The 27,944-nt window shown below is 44.5% G+C and overlaps 1 protein-coding gene across 1 annotated transcript in view; it reads left to right on the top strand.

Moving 5' to 3' along the window:
- The window catches only part of PRSS12 (serine protease 12), a 227,433-nt gene that overhangs the window by 181,131 nt on the left and 18,358 nt on the right, over positions 1-27,944 (top strand). The window contains exon 11 of the mRNA XM_040330091.1: positions 662-784. Within this exon, the coding sequence (XP_040186025.1) occupies positions 662-784 (123 nt within the window). The remainder of the gene's footprint in view (positions 1-661; positions 785-27,944) is intronic.

The raw sequence follows: 27,944 nt of genomic DNA, 5'->3' as shown, positions 1-27,944 counted from the left end.
GGGCGCCGTGATGCACAGTCACCCTAAAGGTGGGTGCTGCACTCCGAAGAAGAACCCAGACTAATGGCGTCTGCCCCATAAATACCCACCCCAGTATGCACAGCGAGGCTCAACCGTCCTGATTGGCTACTGGGGAAGAGCACCCAAACCTCAACTGCACTGCTGCCACCCACCTCCCTGGGGTAGGAACTACACCCCAGTAACAATAGACAGCCCACAGCACAGCCAAGCTGAGACAGAGACCCGTTTTAGAACTTAATAATTGGATCAGAGTCAGTTAACACTCTGATCCTCCTCTAAATTTGACTAGCACTGGTACCTTTTAAGTAACCAGGCGCTACACAAGTATCACTGGGCATGGAAGGTGCCTTATCAAAAAAATCTTATAGTTTTCCCTGAATGGGCAAAGTGACAGGTTATCTTAAAAAAGGATTACTATTTTGACATTAAGCTTCCTCTAGAGCACGTAGAATACACTTCAATTATATATAATAGGTTGTTAAAAGTGAAATATTAGCCGGAAAATAATCTGTCTTGTGTCAAAGGAAAAACATCTTGCAAGCTTAAAGGATTCTAGCCACAGTGTTGATTATAGAGAATAACACACACACTCTGTATTTTTATCTGGTGTAATAAGTGACAATTATTTGTTTCCACACAGAGGTGGATGGCCCTGGCAGGTAGCGCTAAGACTGAAATCTTCTCATAGTGATGGAAGGTTGTTATGTGGAGCTACTCTTATCGGAAGCTGCTGGGTGCTTACTGCTGCACATTGCTTTAAGAGGTATGTTCATACAGAGAAAATAGACTTTTACTGCTTTTTACTGTTCTAGATATCTATACACTGAAAAGATACTGCATTATTAAATGATGGTGTATATACCTTGCTTCAGCTCAGTCATATTGAAATATATGCTACAGATGCACGTTGTTTCGAAAAATGGAACATGGCTAGCATTAGGAGTGCTGAATAAAATGGTTAGATTACGTTTTACTTTTTCTTGTTTGTCATTGACACCACATCTATTTACTGCACTTTCTGTAGGGTTTGAAAAGCCTTACAAGCTATTTAATATGTAGCAAAGAGAACACGGACAACAAGGCAACCTACATACTCTAAGAAAGCCTAGTCGTTTTTTTTTGTTCAATCAACGGGCTGAATGAAAAAAAAAAAACTGACAGCTCAGGTCAGAGGCGCTGTACTAACAAACCAATGTTAGTACATTGATCTCCCCTACTGTTCTATTGTGTTCTGACAGGGGGGTATCCTCCCCACCAGAACAATCCAGTCAGCACTCTCAGCCATTGGCTGGTCGGCAGACCTATTTTGGTCACGCCCCTTCGACTGAAGCCAGCCGGTCTGACTGCCATACACATGGGCAAAATGTCAGCCGGTTTCTATTAAACCAGCCAATGCCACCCGACATTCATCCCATGTGTACAGGGTTTAACCCTGAAATTACAAACTATTCCAGGGGATAGAAAATATAATGGGCCAGATTCACAGAGATCGGCGTATCTCTGTGCGGGCGTAGCGCATCTCATATGCGCTACGCCGACGTAACATAGAGAGGCAAGTATAGTATTGACAAAGCACTTGCTCTCTAAGTTACGGTGGCGTAGCGTAAATGGGCCGGCGTAAGCCCGCCTAATTCAAAGTAGGCTGGTAGTGGGCGTGTTGTATTGAAATGAATCGTGACCCCATGTATATGAAGCGTCGTATGAACGTCGAATTTACGCCCTAAGATACGACGGCTCAATGGCAACTACGTCAACGTAACCTATGCCCAGCCCCATTCACGTACGACTTACATAAACAACGTAAAATCCGACGGCTGTTCCGTCGTCCATAGCATTGGCTGCGCCTCATATAGCAGGGGTAACTTTACGCCGGACGTACGCCTTATGTAAACGGCGTAGCTTACTGCGACGGGCGCAAGTACGTTCGTGAATCGGCATATCTAGCTCATTTACATATTCGACGCGTAAATCAACGGAAGCGCCCCTAGCGGCCAGCGTAAATATGCACCCAAGATACGACGGCGTAGGAGACTTACGTCCCTTGTATCTTGGCAAAATTCAGACGTATCTTGTTCCCTGAATACGGCGCATAGATACGATGGCGCATCACAGAACTTACGCGGCGTATCAACAGATACGTCGGCGTAAGCTGACTGTGAATCTGGCCCAATATTTTTAGTTCTTCAACATTATCCCTCAGAGGCATGTTTTACATTGGAAAGGGTGGGGTTTAACAATGACAATGGCCATCATTATTGTTACATTGTATTTGGCAAGGTCAGGTTCACTTTAACCACTTACCCCCCGGACCATATTGCTGCCCAAAGACCAGAGTACTTTTTGCGATTCGGGACTCTGTCGCTTTAACAGACAATTGCGCGGTCGTGCGACGTGGCTCCCAAACAAAATTGGCGTCCTTTTTTTCCCACAAATAGAGCTTTCTTTTGGTGGTATTTGATCACCTCTGCGGTTTTTAGTTTTTGCGCTATAAACAAAAATAGAGCGACAATTTTGAAAAAAATGAATATTTTTTACATTTTGCTATAATAAATATCCCCCAAAAATATATAAAAAAAACATTTTTTTTCCTCAGTTTAGGCCGATACGTTTTCTTCTACATATTTTTCGTAAAAAAAAATCGCAATAAGCGTTTATTGATTGGTTTGCGCAAAAGTTATAGCGTTTACAAAATAGGGGGTAGTTTTATGTCATTTTTATTATATTTTTTTTACTAGTAATGGCGGCGATCAGCAACTTTTTTTTCGGTACTGCGACATTATGGCGGACACTTCGGACACTTTTGACACATTTTTGGGACCATTGTCATTTTTATAGCGATCAGTGCTATAAAAATGCATTGGATTACTATAAAAATGCCACTGGCAGTGAAGGGGTTAACACTAGGGGGCGGGGAAAGGGTTAAGTATGCCTGGGTGTGTTCTTACTGTGGGGGGGGGGTGGCCTCACTAGGGGAACACTGATCCTCGGTTCATACATTGTATGAACCGAAGATCAGCATTTCCCCTGCTGACAGGACCGGGAGCTGTGTGTTTACACACACAGCTCCCGGTCCCCGCTCTGTACCGAGCGATCGCGTGTGCCCGGCGGCGATCGCGCCCGCCAGGCACACGCACGGGAGTCGGGGGCGAGCGGGGGGCGCGCGCGTGCGCCTCCGGCGGCGCGCGCAGGCGCCCCTAGTGGCGGCTGGGAGAGAGGACATCATATTACGTGCTCTCGCCCAGCAGAGCCACCTTGTGGACGTATTTCGACGATGCGCCGTCGGCAAGTGGTTAAAGGATAAGTAATAAATGAATAGCCTTCAAAAAGTCCTCCCAAAAACCACACTTTTGTATTACAAAATCTATCTTGTGCTAACATGATAATACATTCCTGTTCCCTTAAAAAACACAATTGCTCTCATTTCAATAAATATATGTATTTTTGCATACCAGAGTGCACATATACGTTGACAAGCTTAAAACAATGTCTGACACAATACCTGTCCTGAATTCATACAGACAGAAATGCAAAAGAAAATCTTTTAACATTCTTGTAAAAGACACTTGGCTATCTTTATGTAAAGTGAATATGAAACAGATGTTCTGCTCTTGGTGGAAAATAAAACCCTTGATCCAAAAGAGTCTTCTAGCAAGTGTACCATCTTCAGTCAGCATAATAAAGCTGTTTACATTCCAATACTAACACTACAGTAGAATACAATTTTCTTTTGTTGTTCCCAAACAAGTAAAGCTCGCCATTGCTTCTTTGAGTAGTTTCCAGATCCATATTGTCTGCATTGTAAGATGAAGGCCACATCTGTTACCACAGCCATTCTGTCAGCCAAATGAACAGATAGACAAGCTGCAATTATGTATATCGTTTTTAGTTGCTTTAGCTTTAATTGCACACTTGTTTGTTTACAATAAGTAAAATTGATATAGGAAAATGTGTTGGATGCATGCATGCAGCATTTCTTTCTGACAACGATTCAGCAAGGTGGATGCCAAAATTCACTTCTGTGGATGGATATTCACACTGGGTCTTCTCTGAAATTCCTGCTAAGAACAAAAGTGCAGGCATAAGGAGATGGTGTGGGGCAGGAGGAGATATAACCCTAGGATCTTCTTGCCTCTGAAGAGATTTGAACTGGCATTCTGCTGCTGGAGAAGTTGGACTAGCTGTGTCACTAAGGGTGCACTCACACCGGCAATTTTAACCATGTCCGAGCATTGTTTACCCCCTTGGTCTGGTTCGTTTGTGCAGTGTGAATGCTTTGAACCATGCCCAAGAATGGTTATGCATACTGGGACCACTTGAAAAATATGGTCCTGGGCATGTTTCACTTGTGGTCCAGAACGATTCACTTCATTGTGAGCAAAACTGTGCCTGAGCACAGAACTCTCCATAGATCACTGAGTACAGAAACAGGGATCGATGTGGTCTGGATGATGTAAATGTGCCAGGGAACACTTATTTTCACGCACACTGTGAGTGCAGACCAGTGGAAGAGTGGGAGAGGATACAATCAAACTAGAGGGTTACATTCAGAATGAGTTGTCTTAGGCCTCGTACACATGACCGAGAAAATCGACAGAATCCATCAAGAAACTTGGTGGGAGAGCTTTTTTGCCGAGGAAACCATAGAGGAACTCGACGAGAAAAAAAGAGAACAAGTTCTCTTTTTCCTCGACGGGAGTCTCAATTTCTTCGTCGTGTTCCTCGTCGGGCTGGTTTTCGATGAGAAACACGATGGTGTGTATGCTAAGAAACTTTGCATGCTCAGAATAAAGTATGAGACGGGAGTAAAAGTAGCGTTTGTAATGGAGATAACACATTTTTCACGCTGTAACAGACTGAAAAGTGCAAATTGTCTCCGACCAAACTTTTACTTAACACGCAGTAACATGAGATTAGCAAAAGCAGCCCCAAGGGTTGTGCCAGTGGAATCGAACTTCCCCTGCCATTGTATGTGTTGTACGTCACCGCGTTTGAGAACGAGGAGGCTTTGTTTTGACAGTGTGTACGCAAAGCAAGCTTGTCGAGTTCCTCGACAAGCCTAACAAGGAACTCGTCGAGGAAAACGATGTGTGTTTTCCGACGAGTTCCTCGGTTGTGTGTACGAGGCCTGAGCCAAATACAATAGGCCAAAGACTTTTAACAGAATGTATCATGTGATTGGAGAGGTTTGCCTGTTCAAAAACTGTAATTCTAATTGGTTAACAATTGAGGAGAGAGTAGATCCTCAGGGGATGTGATATTACTCTCCTAAGGTGGGAGGTAAGACATGATTGGACATTATTGAAGTAGGGATGAGTCAAACTGCCCTGGGCTCAATTCTAGCAGGGTTTGGCGAACTTAAAAGAGGCTCAGATGCTAAACTTGTGGGGTGAACACTGTCCTGAGGAACATATAACAGAGCGAACAAAATAAATAGTTTTAAATGATAAAGTGAAACAGCATAAATGTCTACAATTCCTTTAAATAACATGCCAAAAAAATAGAACACAGGCCCCTCCAAGGGTCTGCTTTGTATTTGGAGGGGTCTGTGTGCTATTTTTTCTTTGTAAATGCCATTTTTGCCGTAGCACACAATAAAGCAATAGTGAAAAAAATAAAATCAGACCATTTGAGTCTGGAATAGATTTTAAGGGGGTACCTTACACAAAAAAAAAAAACATAAAAAATGCAGTAGGTCCCCCTAAAAATCATATCATACCCAAAGGTCCCAATTGTTTCATCCCTAGGTGGGACCATAACACTGAACTCATCCCTAGTTGAGAGCATAGTGTATATGCTCTATTAAAACCAATGTTATCTAAACAACGGCCCTTTGAATGCGAATGTTGGTGATGGGAAGACAATGGTTCTAAAGTCCAGTTTGTTGATGGGCTTTTGTTGCATTAAGAACTGCTTCTCTCCCCATACAAGCGTATGGAACGCAAAAGAATCTGTAGCAGTTCAAATGCAGTTCAGTAGAAGGTCAGCTGTAGGTCAAAAGGCATGTTGCATTTGCCCATCTAAGCCTGTTAAAGTATACGTGAACCCTTACCTGCCGCCCCCTTACTTTCAGTAAAGGCGCTACGCTAAAGTTAGTGAGGAATGAGAGAGATAGTTTGCTCCCATTCCGAATTATGTCAAATTTGGCTGTCGCCAAATCTGGATTTGTTCTGTGTGCTAGACTGCGTTCTAGGGATGCGGTACCATCCCTGGGCGGCAGGTGGTGCCAGAGAGGTCCAGGTGGAGCCGCTTTTCCTCGGGCAGCCAATTAGAGGAGTTTTTCCTTGCGGGGCATGCTGGGGAGGAGTATTTATGTGGCGGAGGCCGTTGCTCTTGGTTCTTCGCGGGTTCCGGGTGCGGCACCCACCTTTAGGGTGTGCGCGCAACGCAGAGTTTCTGACTCTGGGCCCTCCTGGCCTGGAGCAATTGATGCCACAGAGGGGCCCCAGTGACTGACTGGGTCCCCCTTCTACTGAGGAGATCCCAGGCTGTATGCCGTTCGATGGGGGGTCGGCTTGAGGAGAACCCGGGGGCAGGTTGTCCAAAAAGGCTTGAACGAACCATCGGAGATCTGGTGACCGGGACATTGACAGATACACTTCCACTGTCAACCAGTGACCCTAGCTCAAATTTACTGGGAGGATAAGCTCAACCATTTAGCTCACCCAAGTTCTAGGCCTGTGGCAGAGGCTCCATCAGAGTCACGTCTGTGGCAGAGACCTGCTCCTCCCAGCAACCTTAAAGTGACACTTCGGCTTCCAGGCCCGTGGCAGGGGTCTGTACGGGGGCACTTCACCCACTCTGGCTGGAGTGGCGACGAATTGTACTACTACTACCGAGAGCAGGATTGCTTTCTCCTTCATCCAAGCCTGATACCGCAAAGTTCTTTACCTCATCAACCTTTCCTGTCCTACTTCATGTTGATGTTGGTCGTGTTGGGCCGGGAAATAAAGCATTCAGAAAACCTATTTCGCTGATTGGACATTCGTTTACTGCTCTGCTCACTGCTATCACCCTAGACAACGATTAGAGGTAACTTAATTCGCTGATCCCAAAAGCAACCAGCGGCTCCTTATATATATAGTGAAAGCAGATATGAAACATGAGTTTAAATATATAAACATAAAAAAAAAAATCAAATTGACCCTAATCCTTTATAAATTCTCTATAACATACCTTTAGCCTTTATGTCAAATGTTTGTTGCTTCTGTTGGGTGCCTTTATGACATTTTCTTTTAGGATTATTTTTCTCCCATTGGTATTCTTTATCCTGAGCCTTTGCTGTACAATTAGTGATTCTATCCACAAAGGAGTTTTGCTTCTTTTTTAAGTAATTGTGAGATCATAATTGGCAATGGTCCTAATTGTTTCTGGCATATACATTTAATTTTTTTTCAGTCCCCCCAATGTTAAATTATTAAACATGATGTCATACATTCATAAGCGATCTTTAGACATGTATTATTAAAGTGGAAAAATGAATTACCACATTATGACTCAGAGCTTGAACCAGGATTGAAGTAAATAGACAATACTTTGTATTTGCTGGAGTGGGATATAGTTCAAAAGACAAAAAGCAATTTGAAAAATGTCCCAGAGAAATCAGTCAGCAGTTATCATTTATTGTTCTACAGTGATCTAAGGGGAAATATAATCAGTTATTACAGTGTACTGCACACGTCTGCAATCATTTGGATTGTGCCCATAGATCTCAATTAGTGCATAGCTATCACAGTAGAGAGAGCAGGTCTCTACAACAACATGGGTCACTCCGCTGTTTCTGAATTATAAGAGGAAACAAGGAGAAAATAAGGAGAAAATGCATAGATAAACATAAACTCTTAATTTATTGGCTTCTATGCCTAAATTCTATGCAGGTTGCTGTTTTTCTTGACATTCATAAATATGTTTTAAGAAACGATCCTAATTGAATAAGTTAGAAGCAAAACTAAAGTTGAGAAATGTTGCCAGGGGATAGTTTTTTTGGTAGAAGAGACTTTGCATGTTGTTTTTGCCAAATATTAGGCCTGGTACACACGACCAAGGAACTCGTCAGAAAAGACACATCGTTTTCCTCGACGAGTTCCTTAGGCTTGTCAAGAAACTCGACAAGCTTGCTTTGCGTACACACAGTCAAGACCAAATCTCCTCGTTCTCAAACGCGATGACATACAACACATACGACGGCAGGGGAAGTTCGATTCCACTGGCACAACCCTTGGCACTGCTTTTGCTAATCTCATGTTAATGCGTGTTAAGTAAAAGTTTGGTAGGAGACGATTTGCACTTTTCAGACTGTTACAGCGTGACAAATGTGCTATCTCCATTACAAACGCTACTTTTACCGAAGGTGCACTCCCGTCTCATACTTTATTCTGAGCATGCGCGGGTTTCTAAGCATACACACGATCGTGTTTCTTGTTGAAAACCAGACGAGGAACGCGACAAGGAAATTGAGACTCTCGTCGAGGAAAAAGAGAAAAACGTACACACGACCGGTTTCCTCAGCAAAAAAGCTCTGCCACCAAGTTTCTTGATGGATTCTGTCGAGGAAAACGGTTGTGTGTACGAGGCCTAACAAACAATGCAGTGTACACTCTTGGCATCTGCATGGATACATTTAGTTGGAATAATGCAGCTCCAGTGTGCATGCACAGGAGTTACATCACCACTGGCTGTGTAGTGGGCAGAAAAAAGTTCTAAAGAAGATGGCAGCAATCGACAGGCAATGATGAGCGTGGACCTCTCAGTGGTGCAGAAAAGAAAAGTCTGTCATAATGTGCACATTATGGCTAGTGTACCCGCAGAGAAATCTATATACAGTAAAACCTTGGTTTGAGAGTGTTTTGCAAGACAAGCAACATTTTTTTATAAATTTTGACTTGATATACAAGCGATGTCTTGATATACAAGTACTGTCATGTCACAACTGAGTATAAAAGTGACGAGAGGCGCCTCCAAGTGTAGCAATATGGTTACATTTAATGAAGGTACAATATTTAGCAACATATTTGCTTTTATACTCTGTTGCTATGACTAAGCATTGTTTATCAATGTGAAATGCGTCAGCTCTATTACCCCACTGTTTGCTTTTTTTTTGCTTTTGTAGTGTTTTTTACTAGAATAAAAGGCATAACCTTTTTACTTTTCATTGGAGTGCGGCTGTCCATAATTCCTCTTCTTCCATTTATACTCTGTTGCTCCTGATGGATTTTGCTTCTAATCCCCTTGTGGAGGCTGCCATTTGTGGATGGACATGTTATGGTTATCACAACTTGGTCACATTGCTATAATATTTGTATATGGACTATAAACTGAAGAAACTATGAATACATGGTTGTGGAACGAATCATTTGAGTTTCCATTATTTCTTATGGGGAAACTTGCTTTAATATACAAATGCTTTGGATTACAAGCATGTTTCTGAAATGAATAATGCTCACAATCCAAGCTTTTACTGTATATATTTTTGTATAAATGTATTAAGAATCTTGAAAAAGAGATATATGAAACGGCAATAGCGCTGGAAATAGATACATTTTTAAGTGAAACACAGTCTATTGTCAAACTGAATCTGATTTTAGGATAGATTGCTAAATACACATTTGTTCATGTATGAGAACTGGCTTGCCTGTCAAAGCCTGCCAGAGAATTCATAATTCTGTCCATTCAGGCACCCCTTTCAGTCAGCATAGAAATATTATGGACCCACCAGCAGACTACTATGCGGTTAAAGAAAACAGCTGGGTGCAGAGCTCTTCCAACCTGCTTAGAATAGACTTCCAGCAGCGAAAATTAGGTTAAAAGTGGAATTCAGACATCATGCAGACACAAAAGTAAAAAAAATTGTGGCAGACTTGATGGACCACTTGGTCTTTTTTCTGCCATTGCTCTTCTATGTTTCTAACCTGAACCTGGACAACAGAGAGCAGCAGAACACTGTTGAAGCCATCCCTTTTCTCCCCTCCCACATGCATGTTCACAACGGAGTTGTCTTAGTATAACTGGAGAATGCAAAATCTTGTGCAGCTCTGCAGAGAAACCAATCAACTTCCAGTTTTTTTTTGTTTTTTTTTGTCAAAGCTTAAAGGAACACTAAAGGCAAAACATTTTTTTTTTAAATAACAAACATGTTATACTTACCTCCACTGTGCAGCTCGTTTTGCACAGAGTGTCCCCTAACCCTGTCTTCTGGGGTCCCTCGGCGGCTGTCTCGGCTCCTCCTCGCAAAAGCTTTCCACCTTCATGCGAGCGAGTGAGCATGGTGAAAAGCTTTTGAGAGCGCACTCCCGTGATACAGCGGCGGGCATAGCCGCCGACTGTATCACTCAGCCCCGCCCCCAGGCGCGCCAATGGCTGCACTGCTATCAATCAATCCAGCCTAGCCAATCAACGGCCAGGCTGGGAATCGAAGAGGATCACGTGGATGCGCGCGGGACTTTCGAGGGGTCAGGTAAGTAAAACGGGGGTTCGGGGGCGGTACCGGATGCATTAGGGTGAAAAAACATTTACCTTTACAACCCCTTTAATTGAAAAATCTGAGTTAGAAGCTGATTGGCTACCGTGTACAGCTGCATGGTAGAATGACATCTACTGCCTTAAACCAGTGTATGTGTGGAGAAAACATAATTTAAAACATAAAAAAAAAAAATACCTAAATAGCTTCCTTTACCTTAGTGCAGTCCTCCTTCACTTACCTCATCCTTCCATTTTGCTTTTAAATGTCCTTATTTCTTCTGAGAAATCCTCACTTTCTGTTCTTCTGTCTGTAACTACACACAGTAATGCAAGGCTTTCTCCCTGGTGTGGAGTGTCGTGCCCACACCAGGGAGAAAGCCTTGCATTACTGCGTGGAGTTACAGACAGAAGAACAGGAAGTGAGGATTTCTCAGAAGAAATAAGGACATTTAAAAGCAAAATGGAAGGATGAGGTAAGTGAAGGAGGATTGCACTAAGGTAAAGGGAGCTATTTAGGGGAAAAAAATATACCTTTACAACCCCTTTAACAGCCTTATTTTGTACTGCAGCCAGGTTTTGTTGAGGTTGCCTTCTTTCCTTCAGAAAATAGAACAGAAAAACCCATTGACGCTATGGGGGGTTATTTACTAAAAGCAAATCCACTTTGCACTACAAGTGCGAACTACAAGTGCAAAGTGCACTTGAAATTGCACTGAAAGTTCACTTGGAAGTGCATTCGCTTTAGATCTGAGGGGGACATGCAAGAAAAATAAAAAACTGAATTTTAGCTTGCACATGATTGGATAATAAAATTAGCAGAGCTTCCCCTCATTTCAGATCTACCCCTCTGATTTACAGCGACTGCACTTCCAAGTGCACTTTCAGTGTAATTTCAAGTGCACTTGTAGTAGAAAGTGGATTTTCCTTTTCATAAATAACCTCCAATATAATCATATGAACAGGGGTATTTTAATACATTGGCTATAGAAATATATATTTAGGATTTTTTTTTCTATCCTAAGTGCTTTTTTATAGTTATTGGACCAGTTGGTAGAGTGAGCTATTCATTTGAATATATTAAAATATTTCTGTATTATAAGCTGTATTTATAAATGAACTGGAGATTGGGGTGGGGGGTTTTAGACTGTACCCAGTAATGAACTTATTTACATTTCCTAGATATTTAGAGCTTAAGACTGTAAAGAAAAAATTCCATAAGAAGGAAGAAATAAAACATTATAATTGATTTCAAGTATATGCAGAGATGTTGAGGTTAAAGCGGGGGTTCACCCGAAAATCAACTTTTTGTCACTAGATCCAGCATACTGCTGACATCTGCAGTATGCTGGATTTTTTTTTTGTACTTATCGTTTCTCCAGCTCCGAGCGGGGAATCCGTCGGGGAATAGGCATTCCTAAATCAAGCTCAGTTGATTGACGGGCTTGATAAGCGCGTCACGCCATCCGGAAATAGCCGACGTGATTCTCCGCTGCTTACGGCGCCTGCGCCTGCCGTGTAGAGCTGACTGCGCAGGCGCCGTAAATTGCAGAGAGTCACGTCGGCTATTTCCGGATGGTGTGACGCGGTATCCAAGCCCGTCAATCAACTGCGCTTTATTTAGGAACGCCTATACCCGGAAGGATACGCCGCTCCGTGCAGGAGAAGAAATACGGCTAAAATGATAAGTACAAAAAAAATAAAAAATAATCCAGCATACTGCAGATGTCAGCAGTATGCTGGATCTAGTGACAGAAATTTGATTTTTGGGTGAACCACCGCTTTAATCAATGCTTAGATTTACAATGATCCCAGATTTAAAAGTATGTAGAATGTCCGTCTGGTTTAGATTTTTTGGGGACCTTTTAGTCTGAGTAGGTGTATCTGTTGGCTAAGGAACTCAAAATGTCTCTAATAAAAGAGATTGTAAATAAAGTGACAATATATTAAATTTGAGTACAAGTACAGTAATACCTTGGATTACGAGCATAATTCATTCCAGAAGCATGCTTTTATTCCAAAGCACTCGTATATCAAAGCGTGTTTCCCCATGAGAAATAATGGAAACTCAAACGATTTGTTCCACAACCACTGCTGGTGTATGCAGTACTGTATGTGGCCAGAGGTACGGGAGCACTGGTGACGCTCGGAGAGGATCAGAGACTCTCGGAAACTGTTTACACTTTTGGGTGCTCAGACATACGTTACGTCCGCCCCACCGACCTGGGAGTGTCTCTGATCGTCTCCGAGTTCTCCAGCACCCCTGGACCTCTGGCCACATACAGTAATACATACACCAGCGGCTTGAGTCCTGCTCGTCTTGCGAGACAGCGCTCGCAAATCAAGTCAGGATTTTAAAAATATATATAGCTCGTCTTGCGAAACGCTCCTATTCCGAGGTATCACTATGTATTGAACAGTAGTTTGAGTTCTGTAGTATGCCCATAATTGTGACTTCCCAATAAAAAGTGAGTGTGCAAATTTCTTACCCTGGGAGTCTTAGGCCCCGTACACACGACCGGATCTGTCCGCTGATACTTGTCCGCGGACCAGTTTCAGCAGACAAGTTCGGTCGTGTGTACGGCCGACCGGACAGGTTTCCAGCAGACATTTGTCCAGCCGACCGTTTTCCAGCGGACAAAAATTTCTTAGCATGCTAAGAAACCTGTCCGCTGAAAGCTTGTCCGTCGGACATGTTTGGTCGTCTGTACAGACTCACCGGACATGTCCGATCGGCCGCCATCCCTCGCATGCGTCAAAGTGATTCGACGCATGCGTGTTTGATGGTGAGTACACACATCAAACAGAAATCGGGCAGACGACTGTCCACTGAAAACGGTCCGGCGGACCGTTTTCAGCGGACGGTTTGGTCGTGTGTACAGAGCCTTATTGGCCTAAACTACGCTCAGAAGGTGGCTGGCTTTGTGTGTGGGATTAAAAAGGAAGTAGGTACAGTAACAAATGTGGCAAGATTTCAATTCTTATAGCAGGTATTTGTCCTAGCTACAATGTGAGGACCTTTCTTTCAGTAAACAATTTTACTAAGGAAGGAAAGTTGTTTATTAATATTGTGTAGGTAATTGAATTCTTAGGTAGGACAGATATAAATGTTTCCCTATTGCATGCCAAAAGATAGCTCAGTTTGTATTTTGCTTTCAGATGGGTTATGAACATGTCATACTTCTAATTAAAAGCTGAACTTCAGGCAAACAGCTAAAAACACAACTAAAATACAGCTACATTTTTATATTCTGTTTTTCCAATCAAAGGTTTTGTAATTTTGTCCAGACAGTCCTGAGATTTTTAAAGGCCAGCCAGAAGGTAAAGCCAGGCTGATGAACTGACATTTCTCGAGTTGAGTCATTATCCCCTTAAAATACATTGGGGTATTTCGCAATACACTGGTGGCAGGCTCAAAAAACATATATGCAGTGGGTGTGAATACAACCTAAAAAAATGGAATCGTTGTTGATAAAAATCATTTTTGCAGCACAACTTTCCACAAATCTAGAAGAACATTTCCACCAATCCTCCTGTAGTATAATATGACATTTAGGTTACAATGTTAGACTACATAGCAAATTGCAACTTATATAGTTATCTTAGTACTGTACATTAAAGATATGAATAAAAAGTCATGATGACCTGCGTTTGACAATACACAGTTATTTGTCTTGCTCACAGAAACAGTGAGACAATTAATTTGGGAATGAAACTGTATAGACTCTACAGATAAACTGCCAAATTATCTTCAGACTCAAAATCATGTTTGGGAGGCTTTTCTTTGCAATTAAAATGCTTCCCGAGTTCTTCAAACTCAAAAACCCTAAAAGTGATTTAATTTGTATTATATCCATATGTTGTATTTTTTCAGGCAGCAAAAAATAAAAATATGTGTGTGTATATATATAGGAACCCATTCTATTCACTGAGGCCTCGCACAAACGACCGAGTTTCTCGGCAAAAAACAGCAAGAAACTTGCTGGGAGATATTTTTTTGCTGAGGAAACCGGTCGTGTGTACATTTTCGTCTAAGAAACTGTCGAGAACCTCGTCGAGCCAAAAAGAGAGCATGTTCTCTATTTCCTCGATGGGAGTCTGATTTGGCTCGTCGAGATCCTGGTTTTCGATGAGAAACTCGGACATCTGTATGCTAAGAAAACCCGCGCTTGCTCAGATTAACCACTTCCATACAGGGCACGTATACACCTTCCCGCCCAAGCCAATTTTCAGCTTTCAGCACTGTCGCAATTTGAATGGCAATTGCGCGGTCATGCTACACTGTACCCAAACAAAATTGGCGTCCTTTTTTACCCACAAATAGAGCTTTCTTTTGGTGGTATTTGATCACCTCTGCGATTTTTTTTTTTGTGCATCAACTAAAAAAAGACCGAAAATTTTGAAAAAAATTACGTTTTTATTTTTTTCTGTAATTTTTTTGTAAATAAGTACGTTTTCTCTTTCAATTACGGGCACTGATATGGTGGCACTGATGGGCACAGATGAGATGGCACTGATGGACATCGACAAGGTAGTACTGACGGGCACAGATGAGGTGGCACTGATTGGCGGCGCTGGTATGCGGCACTGATGGGCACACATAGGCGGCACTCATGGGCACACATAGGCGGCACTGATGGGCACTCATGGGTGGCACTGATGGGCACTCATGGGCGGCACTGATGGGCACTCGTGGGCAGCACTGATGGGCATTCATGGGCGGCACTGGGCACTCATAGGTGGCACAGATGGGCACTCATGGGTGGCACAGATGGGCACTCATGGGCGGCACAGATGGGCACTCATGGGCGGCACAGATGGGCACTGTGGGGTGGCACAGATGGGCACTGTGGGGTGGCACTGATGGGCACTGTGGGGTGGCACTGATGGACACTGTGGGGCGTCACTGATGGACACTGTGGGGCGGCACTGATTTACTTGTTGCCAGTCAGTGCCCATTTGTGGGCACTGATTGGCATCTTTTTGTTTGCATCTTTTTTTTTTTTTTTTCAGACTTTTTTTTTCTTTTTTGGACTTTTTTTTTCCTTTTTTTTTGTTTTGCCCTTCCCTGGTGGGCATCCCTGGTGGTCCATGTGGCGATCCGAGGGGGGGCTGCGCTGATAAACAATCAGCGCGAACCCCCCCTGTCAGGAGAGCCGCCGATCGGCTCTCCTCTACTCGCGTCTGACAGACGCGAGTGAGGAAGAGCCATCGACGGCTCTTCCTGTTTACATCGTGATCAGCCGTGGTTGGACACGGCTGATCACGTGGTAAAGAGTCTCCGTGAGAGACTCTTTACCGAGATCGGTGTTGCGGGGTGTCAGACTGACACCCCGCAACAACGATCGCCGCGACTTTTTTTTTCTTTTTTGGACTTTTTTTTTCCTTTTTTTTTGTTTTGCCCTTCCCTGGTGGGCATCCCTGGTGGTCCATGTGGCGATCCGAGGGGGGGCTGCGCTGATAAACAATCAGCGCGAACCCCCCCTGTCAGGAGAGCCGCCGATCGGCTCTCCTCTACTCGCGTCTGTCAGACGCGAGTGAGGAAGAGCCATCGACGGCTCTTCCTGTTTACATCGTGATCAGCCGTGGTTGGACACGGCTGATCACGTGGTAAAGAGTCTCCGTGAGAGACTCTTTACCGAGATCGGTGTTGCGGGGTGTCAGACTGACACCCCGCAACAACGATCGCCGCGATGCGTGCCCCCGGGGGCGCGCAGCGGCTGAGAATCCTGAGGACGTCATATGACGTCCAGTCAGGATTCTACAACCACTTTGCCGACGTCAATTTGTCATTGGCGGGCGGCAAGTGGTTAAAGTATGAGACGGGAGTAAAAGTAGCATTTGTAATGGAGATAACACATTTTTAAAGCTGTAACAGACTGAAAAGTGCAAATCGTCTCTTACCAAACTTTTACTTAACACGCAAACACATGAAATTAGGAAAAGCAGCCCCAAGAGTTTAGCCAGTGGAATCGAACTTCCCCTGCCGTTGTATGTGTTGTATGTCACCGCGTTTGAGAACGAGGAGATTTTGGCTTGACAGTGTGTACGCAAAGCAAGCTTGTTGAGTTCCTCGACAAGCCTAACAAGGAATTCAACGAGGTAAACGATGTGTTTCGCCCGACGAGTTCCTCGGTCATGTGTACGAGGCCTGAGCAAGCACTAGAAACCTGACAATGTGGGGTTGATTTACTAAAACTGGGGAGTGCAAAATCTGTTTGCAGCTGTGCATGGTAGCCAATGAGCTTCTAACTTCAGCTTGTTCAATTAAGCTTTGACACAAAAAAAAAACTGGAAGCTGATTGGTTTCTATGAAAAGCTGCACCAAAATTTTGCTCTCTTCACTCCTAGTTTTTTTTTTTAGAGTTAAGAGTTCTATTGCTTGAGAGTTTACCAGTTCAAGAACTGCTTGAAATGGTCATATATAGCAGTCATGGTCAGTCAAAAATATAAATGTAAAATGATTAATGTAATTAACTGAAAAGAAAAACTATGGAAAGACCACACTAATATTAAAGTGACCCACAGACAGCACAGCCTGTGAAAGAAAAGTGTGTGGGGGGGGGGGGGGGGGGGTTACTAAACCTGGAGAATGCAAAATCTCTGCAGCTCTGCATAGAAACCAATCATCTTCCAGGTTTCATTGCCAAAGCTTAATTGAACAAGCTGAAGTTAGAATCTGATTGGCTACCATGCACAGCTGCACTGGATTCTGGGAGCTCCAGTTTCAGTAAATCAACCTCAGTGCGTATACTTTTCTGGCTGCCTGTGTGTTAAAAACTCTGGGGAGCTGCTGTTCACCGACTGCTGCAGGCAATAGACCTGTATTGTGTTGAATGCCTGCTTGCTGGTCCCGCCGCATGCTAGGGTTCCTCCCTCTGGCTTGTACATCACTACAGGCAGGGCTCAAGTCCTGCGGGAACGCATGGGAACGGAGTCCCTGCACTTTTTTCACAACAGGAACTCAGTTCCCTTTGCAGGACTAGAGCAGCCGAGAGCAGCCGAGCCGCCCGAGCCAATCCTTCACTAAGCGGCGATGCCCAGCTTGAGTCACTGAATTTGCTTCTTTCTAAATCCCGCGATAACTCCAGGCAGACCTCCGCAATGCCTCCTGGGAACAATGACAAAAGCTCCCAAGAGACATTGCGGCATCGAGGAAGTGACGGAATACCCGCACACTACCCGATGAATCCATATACAGGAAGCGGCCAGTAACAAAAAGAATTACTAAGGTACAGTGGATCGAAAAAAAAAAAAAGGTTTAGTATGAGCGTATAATTTTTTTTTGGTGGGGGAGTGGATCTTGGGTGGAAGTTCCCACACTTTTTTCCCCAGGACTTGACCCCTGACTACAGGACATACAAGCTGGAGGGAGGAACCACAGTGTTGGTTTCCAGCAGCAGCCAGAGAACAGCCACACGGGCATTTTGGAGAAGCGCACACGCAATTTACGGAGCTACTGCTCCGTGAATCACGCGTAGCGCAAGAAATTTACAGAGGCGCAGCGGCAAAACGGTGCGCTGCACCTCCGTAATAAAGGGGCAAGTCCTACCTGAATCTGCCCCACTGTGTATTAATATTTTGCAATCTTCTTTGGCGCCATCTAGGGGACATTTTAGCAACTCCTTGACATGTCTTCCAGGCTTTACCTCTGCAAAGCCTGCTGATTATAAAACTCAGTAGGTCAAGCTGAAGTCTACATTTACATCATCCCAGCAAATTATCTCTTAGGCCTCGTACACACGACCGAGTTTCTCGGCAAAAACCAGCAAGAAACTTGCTGGGATTTTTTTTGCAGAGGAAACCGGTCGTGTGTACATTTTTCGACGAGGAAACTGTCGAGGATCTCGTCTAACCTAAAAGAGAGCATGTCTTCTTTTTCCTCGATGCAAATGGAGAAACTTGCCTTGTCGAGTTCCTCGACAGCCTAACAAGGAACTCGACGAGGAAAATGATGTGTTTCGCCCGTCGAGTTCCTCGGTCGTATGTACGAGGCTTTACTTGAAAGCTGAGGTCAGAGTTTCATGCAGGCAACCACAGCCTCAAAGCAGATGTCATCTGTTGTGCTGTATCTTTAACCCATAGTGCTCTGAAAATCCTTTTTCATACATTACATTTTTATTTGTGAAGCATAGGTTGTACAAAGATAGCATAAAACAGATATAAGGCTACAGAACTGTATCTGTGAGCCCAGGGTGGCTTAATGACATTCCCCTATGTATGCCCTCAGTAGAGCGGGGAATCTGCGTTGGACAGTACCAGACACAAGCTGAGAATTGTAGTGAGAGGTGCTTTTATTTTAGTTTACAATGTTCTGGGTTATTTTATTTTTATAAGCTGGAGTTGGGCTTTAAATTACTGTAATTTTTTGCATTTCCACTTTTTGAAATTTTTTATATAATTTGTGACAAATTAAACTATAACAATAGTTTATGATAACTGGGGATATTTAACTACACGTTTCTTTTAATCAAATATACGGTATAAAAATAAACCAGTTCCAAATATACCAGTCTTTTAGCCATAATTACTTAATATCCAAGATCTATTTGTTTCCAATGAAAATGCTAATTGGCTTTTCGTCTCATCATCAAATAAGCAAACACTATAATGAAACAATTATAATTACCTTAAAAGATGCATGTTTAAATGATTGTGAGGTGTCTTCGTAGCTTCAGTAAAATATGGTTTTAAACTGATGTCAATTGACCTTAAATGGCTAAATATCATTTATTATGCATTTGTTTGCTTGTCCAGTTACCTCATTGGGTTACGTAAACTTGTGTTCATCTCTGGCGTCTCCTTGTCTTCATCTTTAACCACCTCTTCAGCTTTTTACACCTATGATTTATTAAAGTGCACAGCAAGCTAATGCTCTCAGATAATAAATTCTTCTGCAAATACTCCCTCTATTTGTATGTGGCAGGATGAAGTGTTTATAAATGTCCTCCACATTGACATTATACAGCAATCATCAGCCGAATGAGGAACTTTCATGTAATAAACTTATTTTAAAAACTCATTACTGGCCTTGGCACAGTGAAATACAATATATAGCCAAAAGTTTGTAAAAGCTTGACTGTAAGGGCTCATTTACACTTGCTTCGGCTTCAACACATATTAACGGCTAGTTTACGTTGTTTACGTAAGTCGTACGTGAATGGGGCTGGGCGTAGGCCCAGCCCCATTCACGTACGACTTACGTAAACAACGTAAAATACGACAGCTGTTCCAATGTTTCCGATGTCCATACCTAACATGACTTACCCCTGCTTTATGAGGTTCACATCGCATGAATGGACCCGGCCTATCTTAGGGAGTAAATTCAACGTGATTCTGAGCATGCGCGCGCATGCGCCGTTCGTTCGGCCATGCATTTACATGGGGTCATGCTTCATTATAATACAACACGCCCACTACCAGCCTACTTTGAATTAGGCGGGCTTACGCCGGCCATTTTACGTTACGCCGGCGTAAGAAAGGGAGCAAGGGAGCCAGATTCACGTACAGCGGGCGCAAGTTTACGTAACCGGTTTACGTTACACCGCCGCAATTTTTCCGATTTAGTGCCCGATCCACAAAGCACTTACCGTAAACAGGTCCGGCGCAAGGCAGTTCAATTCAAATGGGGCGGGTACCATTTAAATTAGGCGCGCTCCCGCGCCAGACGTACTGCGCATGCTCCCGTCGCAAATTTCCTGACGTGCTTTGCGCAAAATTACGACGCGCCAACATTTTGTGAATCGCGACGTGAAAAAAGATTTACGCCGGGAAAAATAAAATATTTTAAAAAAATTCAAAAGCATACTTTAACATGGTGGAGTACTTGTACACCATGTTAAAGGTGCCCTATCTTTGCGACGGAAATCTAACACTCGCGACGACGTAACGACGGGAAAAAGCTTTGTGGATCGCCGTAATTCCTAATTTGCATACCCGACGCTGGTTTACGACGCAAACTCCCCCCAGCGGCAGCCGCGGTACTGCATCCTAAGATCCGACAGTGTAAGTCCATTACACCTGTCGGATCTTAGGGATATCTATGCGTAACTGATTCTATGAATCAGTCGCATAGTTAGAAACAGAGATACGACTGTGTATCAGGAGATATGCCATCGTATCTCTTTTGTGAATCTGGCCCCAAGTTCTTTGTGAATACAGTACGAGCCACTCTAGGTTACGTCGGTGTAGCGCATATCAGATGCACTACGCCGCTCTAAAGAAACGCCAATCTTTCTGAATCCCGGCCCCTATCTTGTTTATAACCCGGGGGGGCGGCCAATGATTCCCCGCCTCCACCTCCCCTGTTTAGTTGGGTCACGAACAGCACCACCATTCCTTCACTATTGTCACACAACTGGGTGGACTTCGGATGCAGTGCTTTGCGCCCCAAGCCCACCCTTTTTTAAAGCCTCTGGCTCTAATCCTGTGCTTCAAAAAAAACAAAAAAACACAGCCCCCCCATTGGAATCCATACATCCGGCGCCCAGCATGTAGATCAAAGGGCCGAACGCATGGATAGGGGTGGCGGGGGGCCTGTGTGCCACTAATGGACAGGCCGCCACTGTATTTGGCTACATTAAACTATACACCAGCAGTTCTTGAAGTACATTTGGCTGTGAGGCATAAAGGAATGATTTAAATTGGTTCAGCCCTGTCCTGAAATGAGGAACAGTTCTATGATTTTCAGGATATGTGATAGAATGAATATTGTAAATATCTTCAGTATAAGAAAGGCTTTACTGTGCTACGCACTGATTTGGTTGGAAGGTGTTTTGATTTCTTTAGTCTTTAGTCAGAGGTGGCTCTAGGCTTTGCGAGGCCTTAGGCAAAACTTAGACACAAGGCCCCAATCACGCCCATAATGGGAAAAATAATTCAAGCGATAAAACCATTTAACACCATTTTTACAGAGACCTCCCTTCTCCCCGGCCCAGTCCGCCCCTACCTCCTGGTGGGTTCAGCAGCGGCCGGCAGCTCTGCCTCCACCTCTAAAATTTGTCTGCAGCAGGCAGCGCTCTATACGAAAGATGGTAATCCTTTACCTGCCCGATCCACTCATCCTGCCAGCTTGGGGACACTGACCGGGGACATTCCCTCCCATTCTATCACAGCAGGCAAATTAAGTGGCCGCAAGGCCCCTGAAAGCATGAGGCCTTAGGCGACCGCCTTCTTGGCCTAATTAGAGAGCCGCCTCTGTCTTTAGTCTCACCAAAGCCAGTATGGTTTTACTGTTAAGAAAAATAAAAAATGAATACATAAATAAGTTTAAAAATAAATATTTTGCTCCGTTGCTTTATTTTTATTTTTTTTTTATTTACCAGCTTTCCTCTGTCTTTTTATCTTTCTGTGACCCTCCTGGAAAAGGTGGCAAAAGATGTGTGGGAATTTAGGTTTAGAGGCCTCAAAAGAATAGTTCCTGAGACAATCAAGACATTAATAAAGAAACCTTTATCTATCAAAACCCAACATTTAGGTGTAGTAATGCTTTTGTCACACACATATACAGCTTTGTTTTTGAGTTAAAGCAAAAAGAGCTGACTTTCTGCTTAGTTCAGTATCTAATCCAAACCAAACAAAAACAATATTTCCAATAAACTGGTCTGACGAAACGTCATGAAAAAGAAAAACCTCTGTTTAATCATAGTCAGATAAGAGAAAAAAAATGAAATGACCTTTATTTCAGTTCCAGAGTTAGGCCAAATGTTATCATATATGAAAGGCTGTGGAGATTTTGAAAGAAAAATGATCCAGAGGAGGGATCCCATGAGTCTAGAACATCACTCGCTAAATGCGGTCCAGTCTAAAGCGCAGCCAGCACTCATGTCCAGATTCATATTGTCCTGATCTGACTCCAGTAAAACAAATCTTATTAGCTGCTATTTATAACTGCAATGTGCAGCAGAATTCCTGGGTTTTAAGAAATAGGTCCAGAGAATGCACCATTCAATCAAAGTCCCATGAAACATATACTGTTTTTCAGTTTCAAGGATGGATTTCCTAGTTCTCAGTGTTCTATTCAATGGGTCAGACATTTGGTATGTGTGGCACATATTTTCGAAGTTAATTAACTGTCATATCTGCTGCCCATGGGTGACTTTAAAAAAAGACAATGACCGCCATGATTACATTTTTTACCTGGTTGCCAGAAGCTATTCATTAACCATCATATTTAAGAGTTACTTTAACTGTCAAAGGATTTGTATTTTCATTTATGTCTGACATTTACACAGTTCTCCTAGACAGCACAGCCAGTCTGACTTTACCTCTCTCAGCTGCAGCTCAGTAATACAACAGGATCTTGTCTTAGCTTCCAGTCTATGATTGGACAGTAAAGGGCAATGGCATCCCTAGGGGGGGGGCAGAGGGGGCCCTGACCCCCCCAACATTATATATAAAAAAAAAGAATATATATATTTTTTTTGCATTTTGCTCAGGCTGCCACTGGAGTAACACAGTCTCCCCTGAGAGGGAGAGCATCCCCAGTCAGCCCCTGCAGGGGATTCCTCCCCCCTCCCTCTGCTCATTGACACTACATAATGCGAGCGCTCACACAACCACAGCCGCCGATTCCGAGAGTGGTGACTGCAAGCTGAGCCGAGTGTCAGTCTATGACACTCTTTCACAGCCCAGCGAGTCCAGCCACCCCCCCTCACTCTCCTCACATATGAGCAGGGAGGAATACAGCTCCTCCTCCTCCTTCCAGTCCCGCCCACACTATCCCAGCGTGCTGTATCTGAAGAGAGGGGATGTGTGGGCGTTGGGCGGGAAATATGAAAATCAGCAGCATTCCTGGCTGTGTGTGAATGATGTCTGAAATTCTAGCCTGGAACGTATTTAAGTGTGTTCACTGCAGACTTCAGTACACTGTAATCACTGAACTGCATTATCTGCATCCCTTCTCTTCCCCATCTGCCTCTCTCCCCCTCTCCTGTTCTTTCAAGACATTCACAATTTACTTTCACTTTCAGTTAGGCAGGTAATATACAGTGCACGTTTCTTTCCTGCATCCACAGATTGCAGGAAAGAAACTTGCATGATTCCCCCATCAACACAGACAGTGGTGACGGGAATATTCCTCCTGCCCAGCAATTGTATTCTCCCGACAAACAGTGATTATCACTAGTGGCTATAGCAATCTAGTCATAATCATAAGAGAATCTGCTCATTAATGGTTCAAATCTCAGCCAATTCCTGCTGAACCAGCTGAGATGTAAACTGTCTATGGCTGGTCTTAGTTCTTAGGCAGCCCATACATTGATCACTTTTTTTCATTCAACTATTAGGTTGAATGAAAAAAAAATGATCCGATTTCCCTATCTACACATTATAGGTGGATTGGGGAATCCTCCCAGTGTGGACCAGTGCTGGAATAACCAGAGTTGCTGTCCTGTCCCGGCTATTCACAGCGCTGGTCTCTGTCTCCATGGCAGCGCCGGCAGCACATTGGAACCCAGAGCTGGTTACTTTATGGGGCTGATGTACAGGAGGGCCAGCACAATTTGTTGTTAGAGATGGGCTGGGCATGTTCAAAACTCCACATGCCAGAGCCTGCCAGGAAGCCCACACTGCACAGCGCTAATCACAGGCAGTGAAACATTTCCCGGTCCGCAGCTGCACAGATCAGGAAACGTCTCACTGCCTGTGATTAGCACTGTGGAGTGTTGGCTTCCTGGCGGGATTGGGCATGTGGGATTTCAAACACACCCGAGCCCATCTCTAATGGTTGTAGACAGTTGAACTCCCTGCAGGTTGCTTAGCAGCAGCGGAGCCTTCTCTGACATGCTGATCAGGATGCAATCCAGGCGATGCTCCCAGTCAAATCCTAGTGTTAAATATCAGTGCTTTTATTGAGCCCGCATAGCAGATGAACATACGGTTGATTATATATACAGTATGTGGTTGTACTCTTGATGCCAGGGCAGTCTTCCACTTGCCGCCCGCCAATGACAAATTGACGTCGGCAAAGTGGTTGTAGAATCCTGACTGGACGTCATATGACGTCCTCAGGATTCTTAGCCGCTGCGCGCCCCCGGGGGCGCGCATCGCGGCGATCGTTGTTGCAGGGTGTCAGTCTGACACCCCGCAACACCGATCTCGGTAAAGAGTCTCTCACGGAGACTCTTTACCACGTGATCAGCCGTGTCCAATCACGGCTGATCACGATGTAAACAGGAAGAGCCGTTGATGGCTCTTCCTCACTCGCGTCTGACAGACGCGAGTAGAGGAGAGCCGATCGGCGGCTCTCCTGACAGGGGGGGTTCGCGCTGATTGTTTATCAGCGCAGCCCCCCCTCGGATCGCCACATGGACCACCAGGGAAGCCCACTAGGGAAGGGCAAAACTTAAAAAAAAGGGGCAAAAAAAGTAAAAAAAAAAAAAGTCTGGAAAAAAAAAAAGTCTGAAAAAAAAAAAAAAAAAGATGCAAAAAAAAGAGATGCCAATCAGTGCCCACAAATGGGCACTGACTGGCAACAAGTAAATCAGTGCCGCCCCACAGTGTCCATCAGTGCCGCCCCACAGTGTCCATCAGTGCCACCCCACAGTGCCCATCTGTGCCACCCCACAGTGCCCATCTGTGCCACCCCACAGTGCCCATCTGTGCCACCCCACAGTGCCCATCTGTGCCGCCTTTGAGTGCCCAGTGCCGCCCATGAGTGCCCATCAGTGCCGCCCATGAGTGCCCATCAGTGCCGCCCATGAGTGCCCATCAGTGCTGCCCATGAGTGCCCATCAGTGCCGCCTATGTGTGCCCATGAGTGCCGCCTATGTGTGCCCATCAGTGCCGCATACCAGCGCCGCCAATCAGTGCCACCTCATCTGTGCCCATCAGTACTACCTTGTCGATGTCCATCAGTGCCATCTCATCTGTGCCCATCAGTGCCACCATATCAGTGCCCGTAATTGAAAGAGAAAACGTACTTATTTACAAAAAAATTCTGACACCCCGCAACACCGATCTCGGTAAAGAGTCTCTCACGGAGACTCTTTACCACGTGATCAGCCGTGTCCAACCACGGCTGATCACGATGTAAACAGGAAGAGCCGTCGATGGCTCTTCCTCACTCGCGTCTGACAGACGCGAGTAGAGGAGAGCCGATCGGCGGCTCTCCTGACAGGGGGGGTTCGCGCTGATTGTTTATCAGCGCAGCCCCCCCTCGGATCGCCACATGGACCACCAGGGATGCCCACTAGGGAAGGGCAAAACTAAAAAAAAAAGGGGCAAAAAAAGTAAAAAAAAAAAAAGTCTGAAAAAAAAAAAGATGCAAAAAAAAAGAGATGCCAATCAGTGACCACAAATGGGCACTGACTGGCAACAAGTAAATCAGTGCCGCCCCACAGTGTCCATCAGTGCCGCCCCACAGTGTCCATCAGTGCCACCCCACAGTGTCCATCTGTGCCACCCCACAGTGCCCATCTGTGCCACCCCACAGTGCCCATCTGTGCCACCCCACAGTGCCCATCTGTGCCGCCTTTGAGTGCCCAGTGCCGCCCATGAGTGCCCATCAGTGCCGCCCATGAGTGCCCATCAGTGCCGCCCATGAGTGCCCATCAGTGCTGCCCATGAGTGCCCATCAGTGCCGCCTATGTGTGCCCATGAGTGCCGCCTATGTGTGCCCATCAGTGCCGCATACCAGCGCCGCCAATCAGTGCCACCTCATCTGTGCCCGTCAGTACTACCTCGTCGATGTCCATCAGTGCCATCTCATCTGTGCCCATCAGTGCCACCATATCAGTGCCCGTAATTGAAAGAGAAAACGTACTTATTTACAAAAAAATTACAGAAAAAAATAAAAACGTAATTTTTTTCAAGATTTTCGGTCTTTTTTTAGTTGTTGCGCAAAAAATAAAAATCGCAGAGGTGATCAAATACCACCAAAAGAAAGCTCTATTTGTGGGTAAAAAAGGACGCCAATTTTGTTTGGGTACAGTGTAGCATGACCGCGCACTTGCCATTCAAAGTGCGACAGTGCTGAAAGCTGAAAATTGGCTTGGGCGGGAAGGTGTATACGTGCCCTGTATGGAAGTGGTTAAGGCAGGGCAAAAGGTGCAGCTGCCCTGGGCCCTGTCACTGTTGTGGGGCCCAAAGCAGCTGCCTCATACTTGCCAACTTTCCAGTTTAAATTCCCTTGTCTGTTGAAGTTTTAGTCCTGTGATGTGTCCTGATATCTCAGTGTGAAGTGCTGCTACTAATGCTGCCCAGCTCTGCCCTATTGTGTACAGTTGTGGCCAAAAGTTTTGAGAATGACACAAATATTAGTTTTCACAAAGTTTGCTGCTAAACTGCTTTTAGATCTTTTGTTTTACTTGTTTCTGTGATGTAGTGAAATATAATTACACGCACTTTATACGTTTCGAAGGCTTTTATCGACAATTACATGACATTTATGCAAAGAGTCAGTATTTGCAGTGTTGGGCCTTCTTTTTCAGGACCTCTGCAATTCGACTGGGCATGCTCTCAATCAACTTCTGGGCCAATTCCTGACTGATAGCAACCCATTCTTTCATAATCACTTCTTGGAGTTTGTCAGAATTAGTGGGTTTTTGTTTGTTTATCCGCCTCTTGAGGATTGACCACAAGTTCTCAATGGGATTAAGATCTGGGGAGTTTCCAGGCCATGGACCCAAAATGTCAACGTTTTGGTCCCAGAGCCACTTAGTTATCACTTTTGCCCTATGGCACGGTGCTCCATCGTGCTGGAAAATGCATTGTTCTTCACCAAACTGTTGTTGGATTGTTGGAAGAAGTTGCTGTTGGAGGGTGTTTTGGTACCATTCTTTATTCATGGCTGTGTTTTGGGGCAAAATTGTGAGTGAGCCTACTCCCTTGGATGAGATGCAACCCCACACATGAATGGTCTCAGGATGCTTTACTGTTGGCATGACACGGGACTGATGGTAGTGCTCACCTTTTCTTCTCCGGACAAGCCTTTTTCCTGATGCCCCAAACAATCGGAAAGAGGCTTCATCGGAGAATATGACTTTGCCCCAGTCCTCAGCAGTCCATTCACCATATTTTCTGCAGAAGATCAATCTGTCCCTGATGTTTTTTTGGAGAGAAGTGGCTTCTTTGCCGCCCTTCTTGACACCAGGCCATCTTCCAAAAGTCTTCGCCTCACTGTGCGTGCAGATGCGCTCACACCTGCCTGCTGCCATTCCTGAGCAAGCTCTGCACTGGTGGCACTCCGATCCCGCAGCTGAATCCTCTTTAGGAGCCGGTCCTGGCGCTTGCTGGACTTTCTTGGGCACCCTGAAGCCTTCTTCACAAATGCAGTGGAATATTTTTTTATGGGATTAAGTTAATTTTCATGGCAAAGAGGAACTTTGCAATTAATTGCAATTCGTCTGATCACTCTTCATAACATTCTGGAGTATATGCAATTTCCCATCTCAAAAACTGAGGCAGCAGACTTTGTGAAAATTAGTATTTGTGTCATTCTCAAAACTTTTGGCCATGGCTGTACAGATGAC

This window comes from Rana temporaria, chromosome 1, assembly GCF_905171775.1.
Source record: "Rana temporaria chromosome 1, aRanTem1.1, whole genome shotgun sequence".
In the NCBI taxonomy this organism is placed as follows: domain Eukaryota; kingdom Metazoa; phylum Chordata; class Amphibia; order Anura; family Ranidae; genus Rana; species Rana temporaria.
Note: the sequence above shows the minus strand (reverse complement) of the source record. Positions and strands in the feature narration are given on the sequence as shown.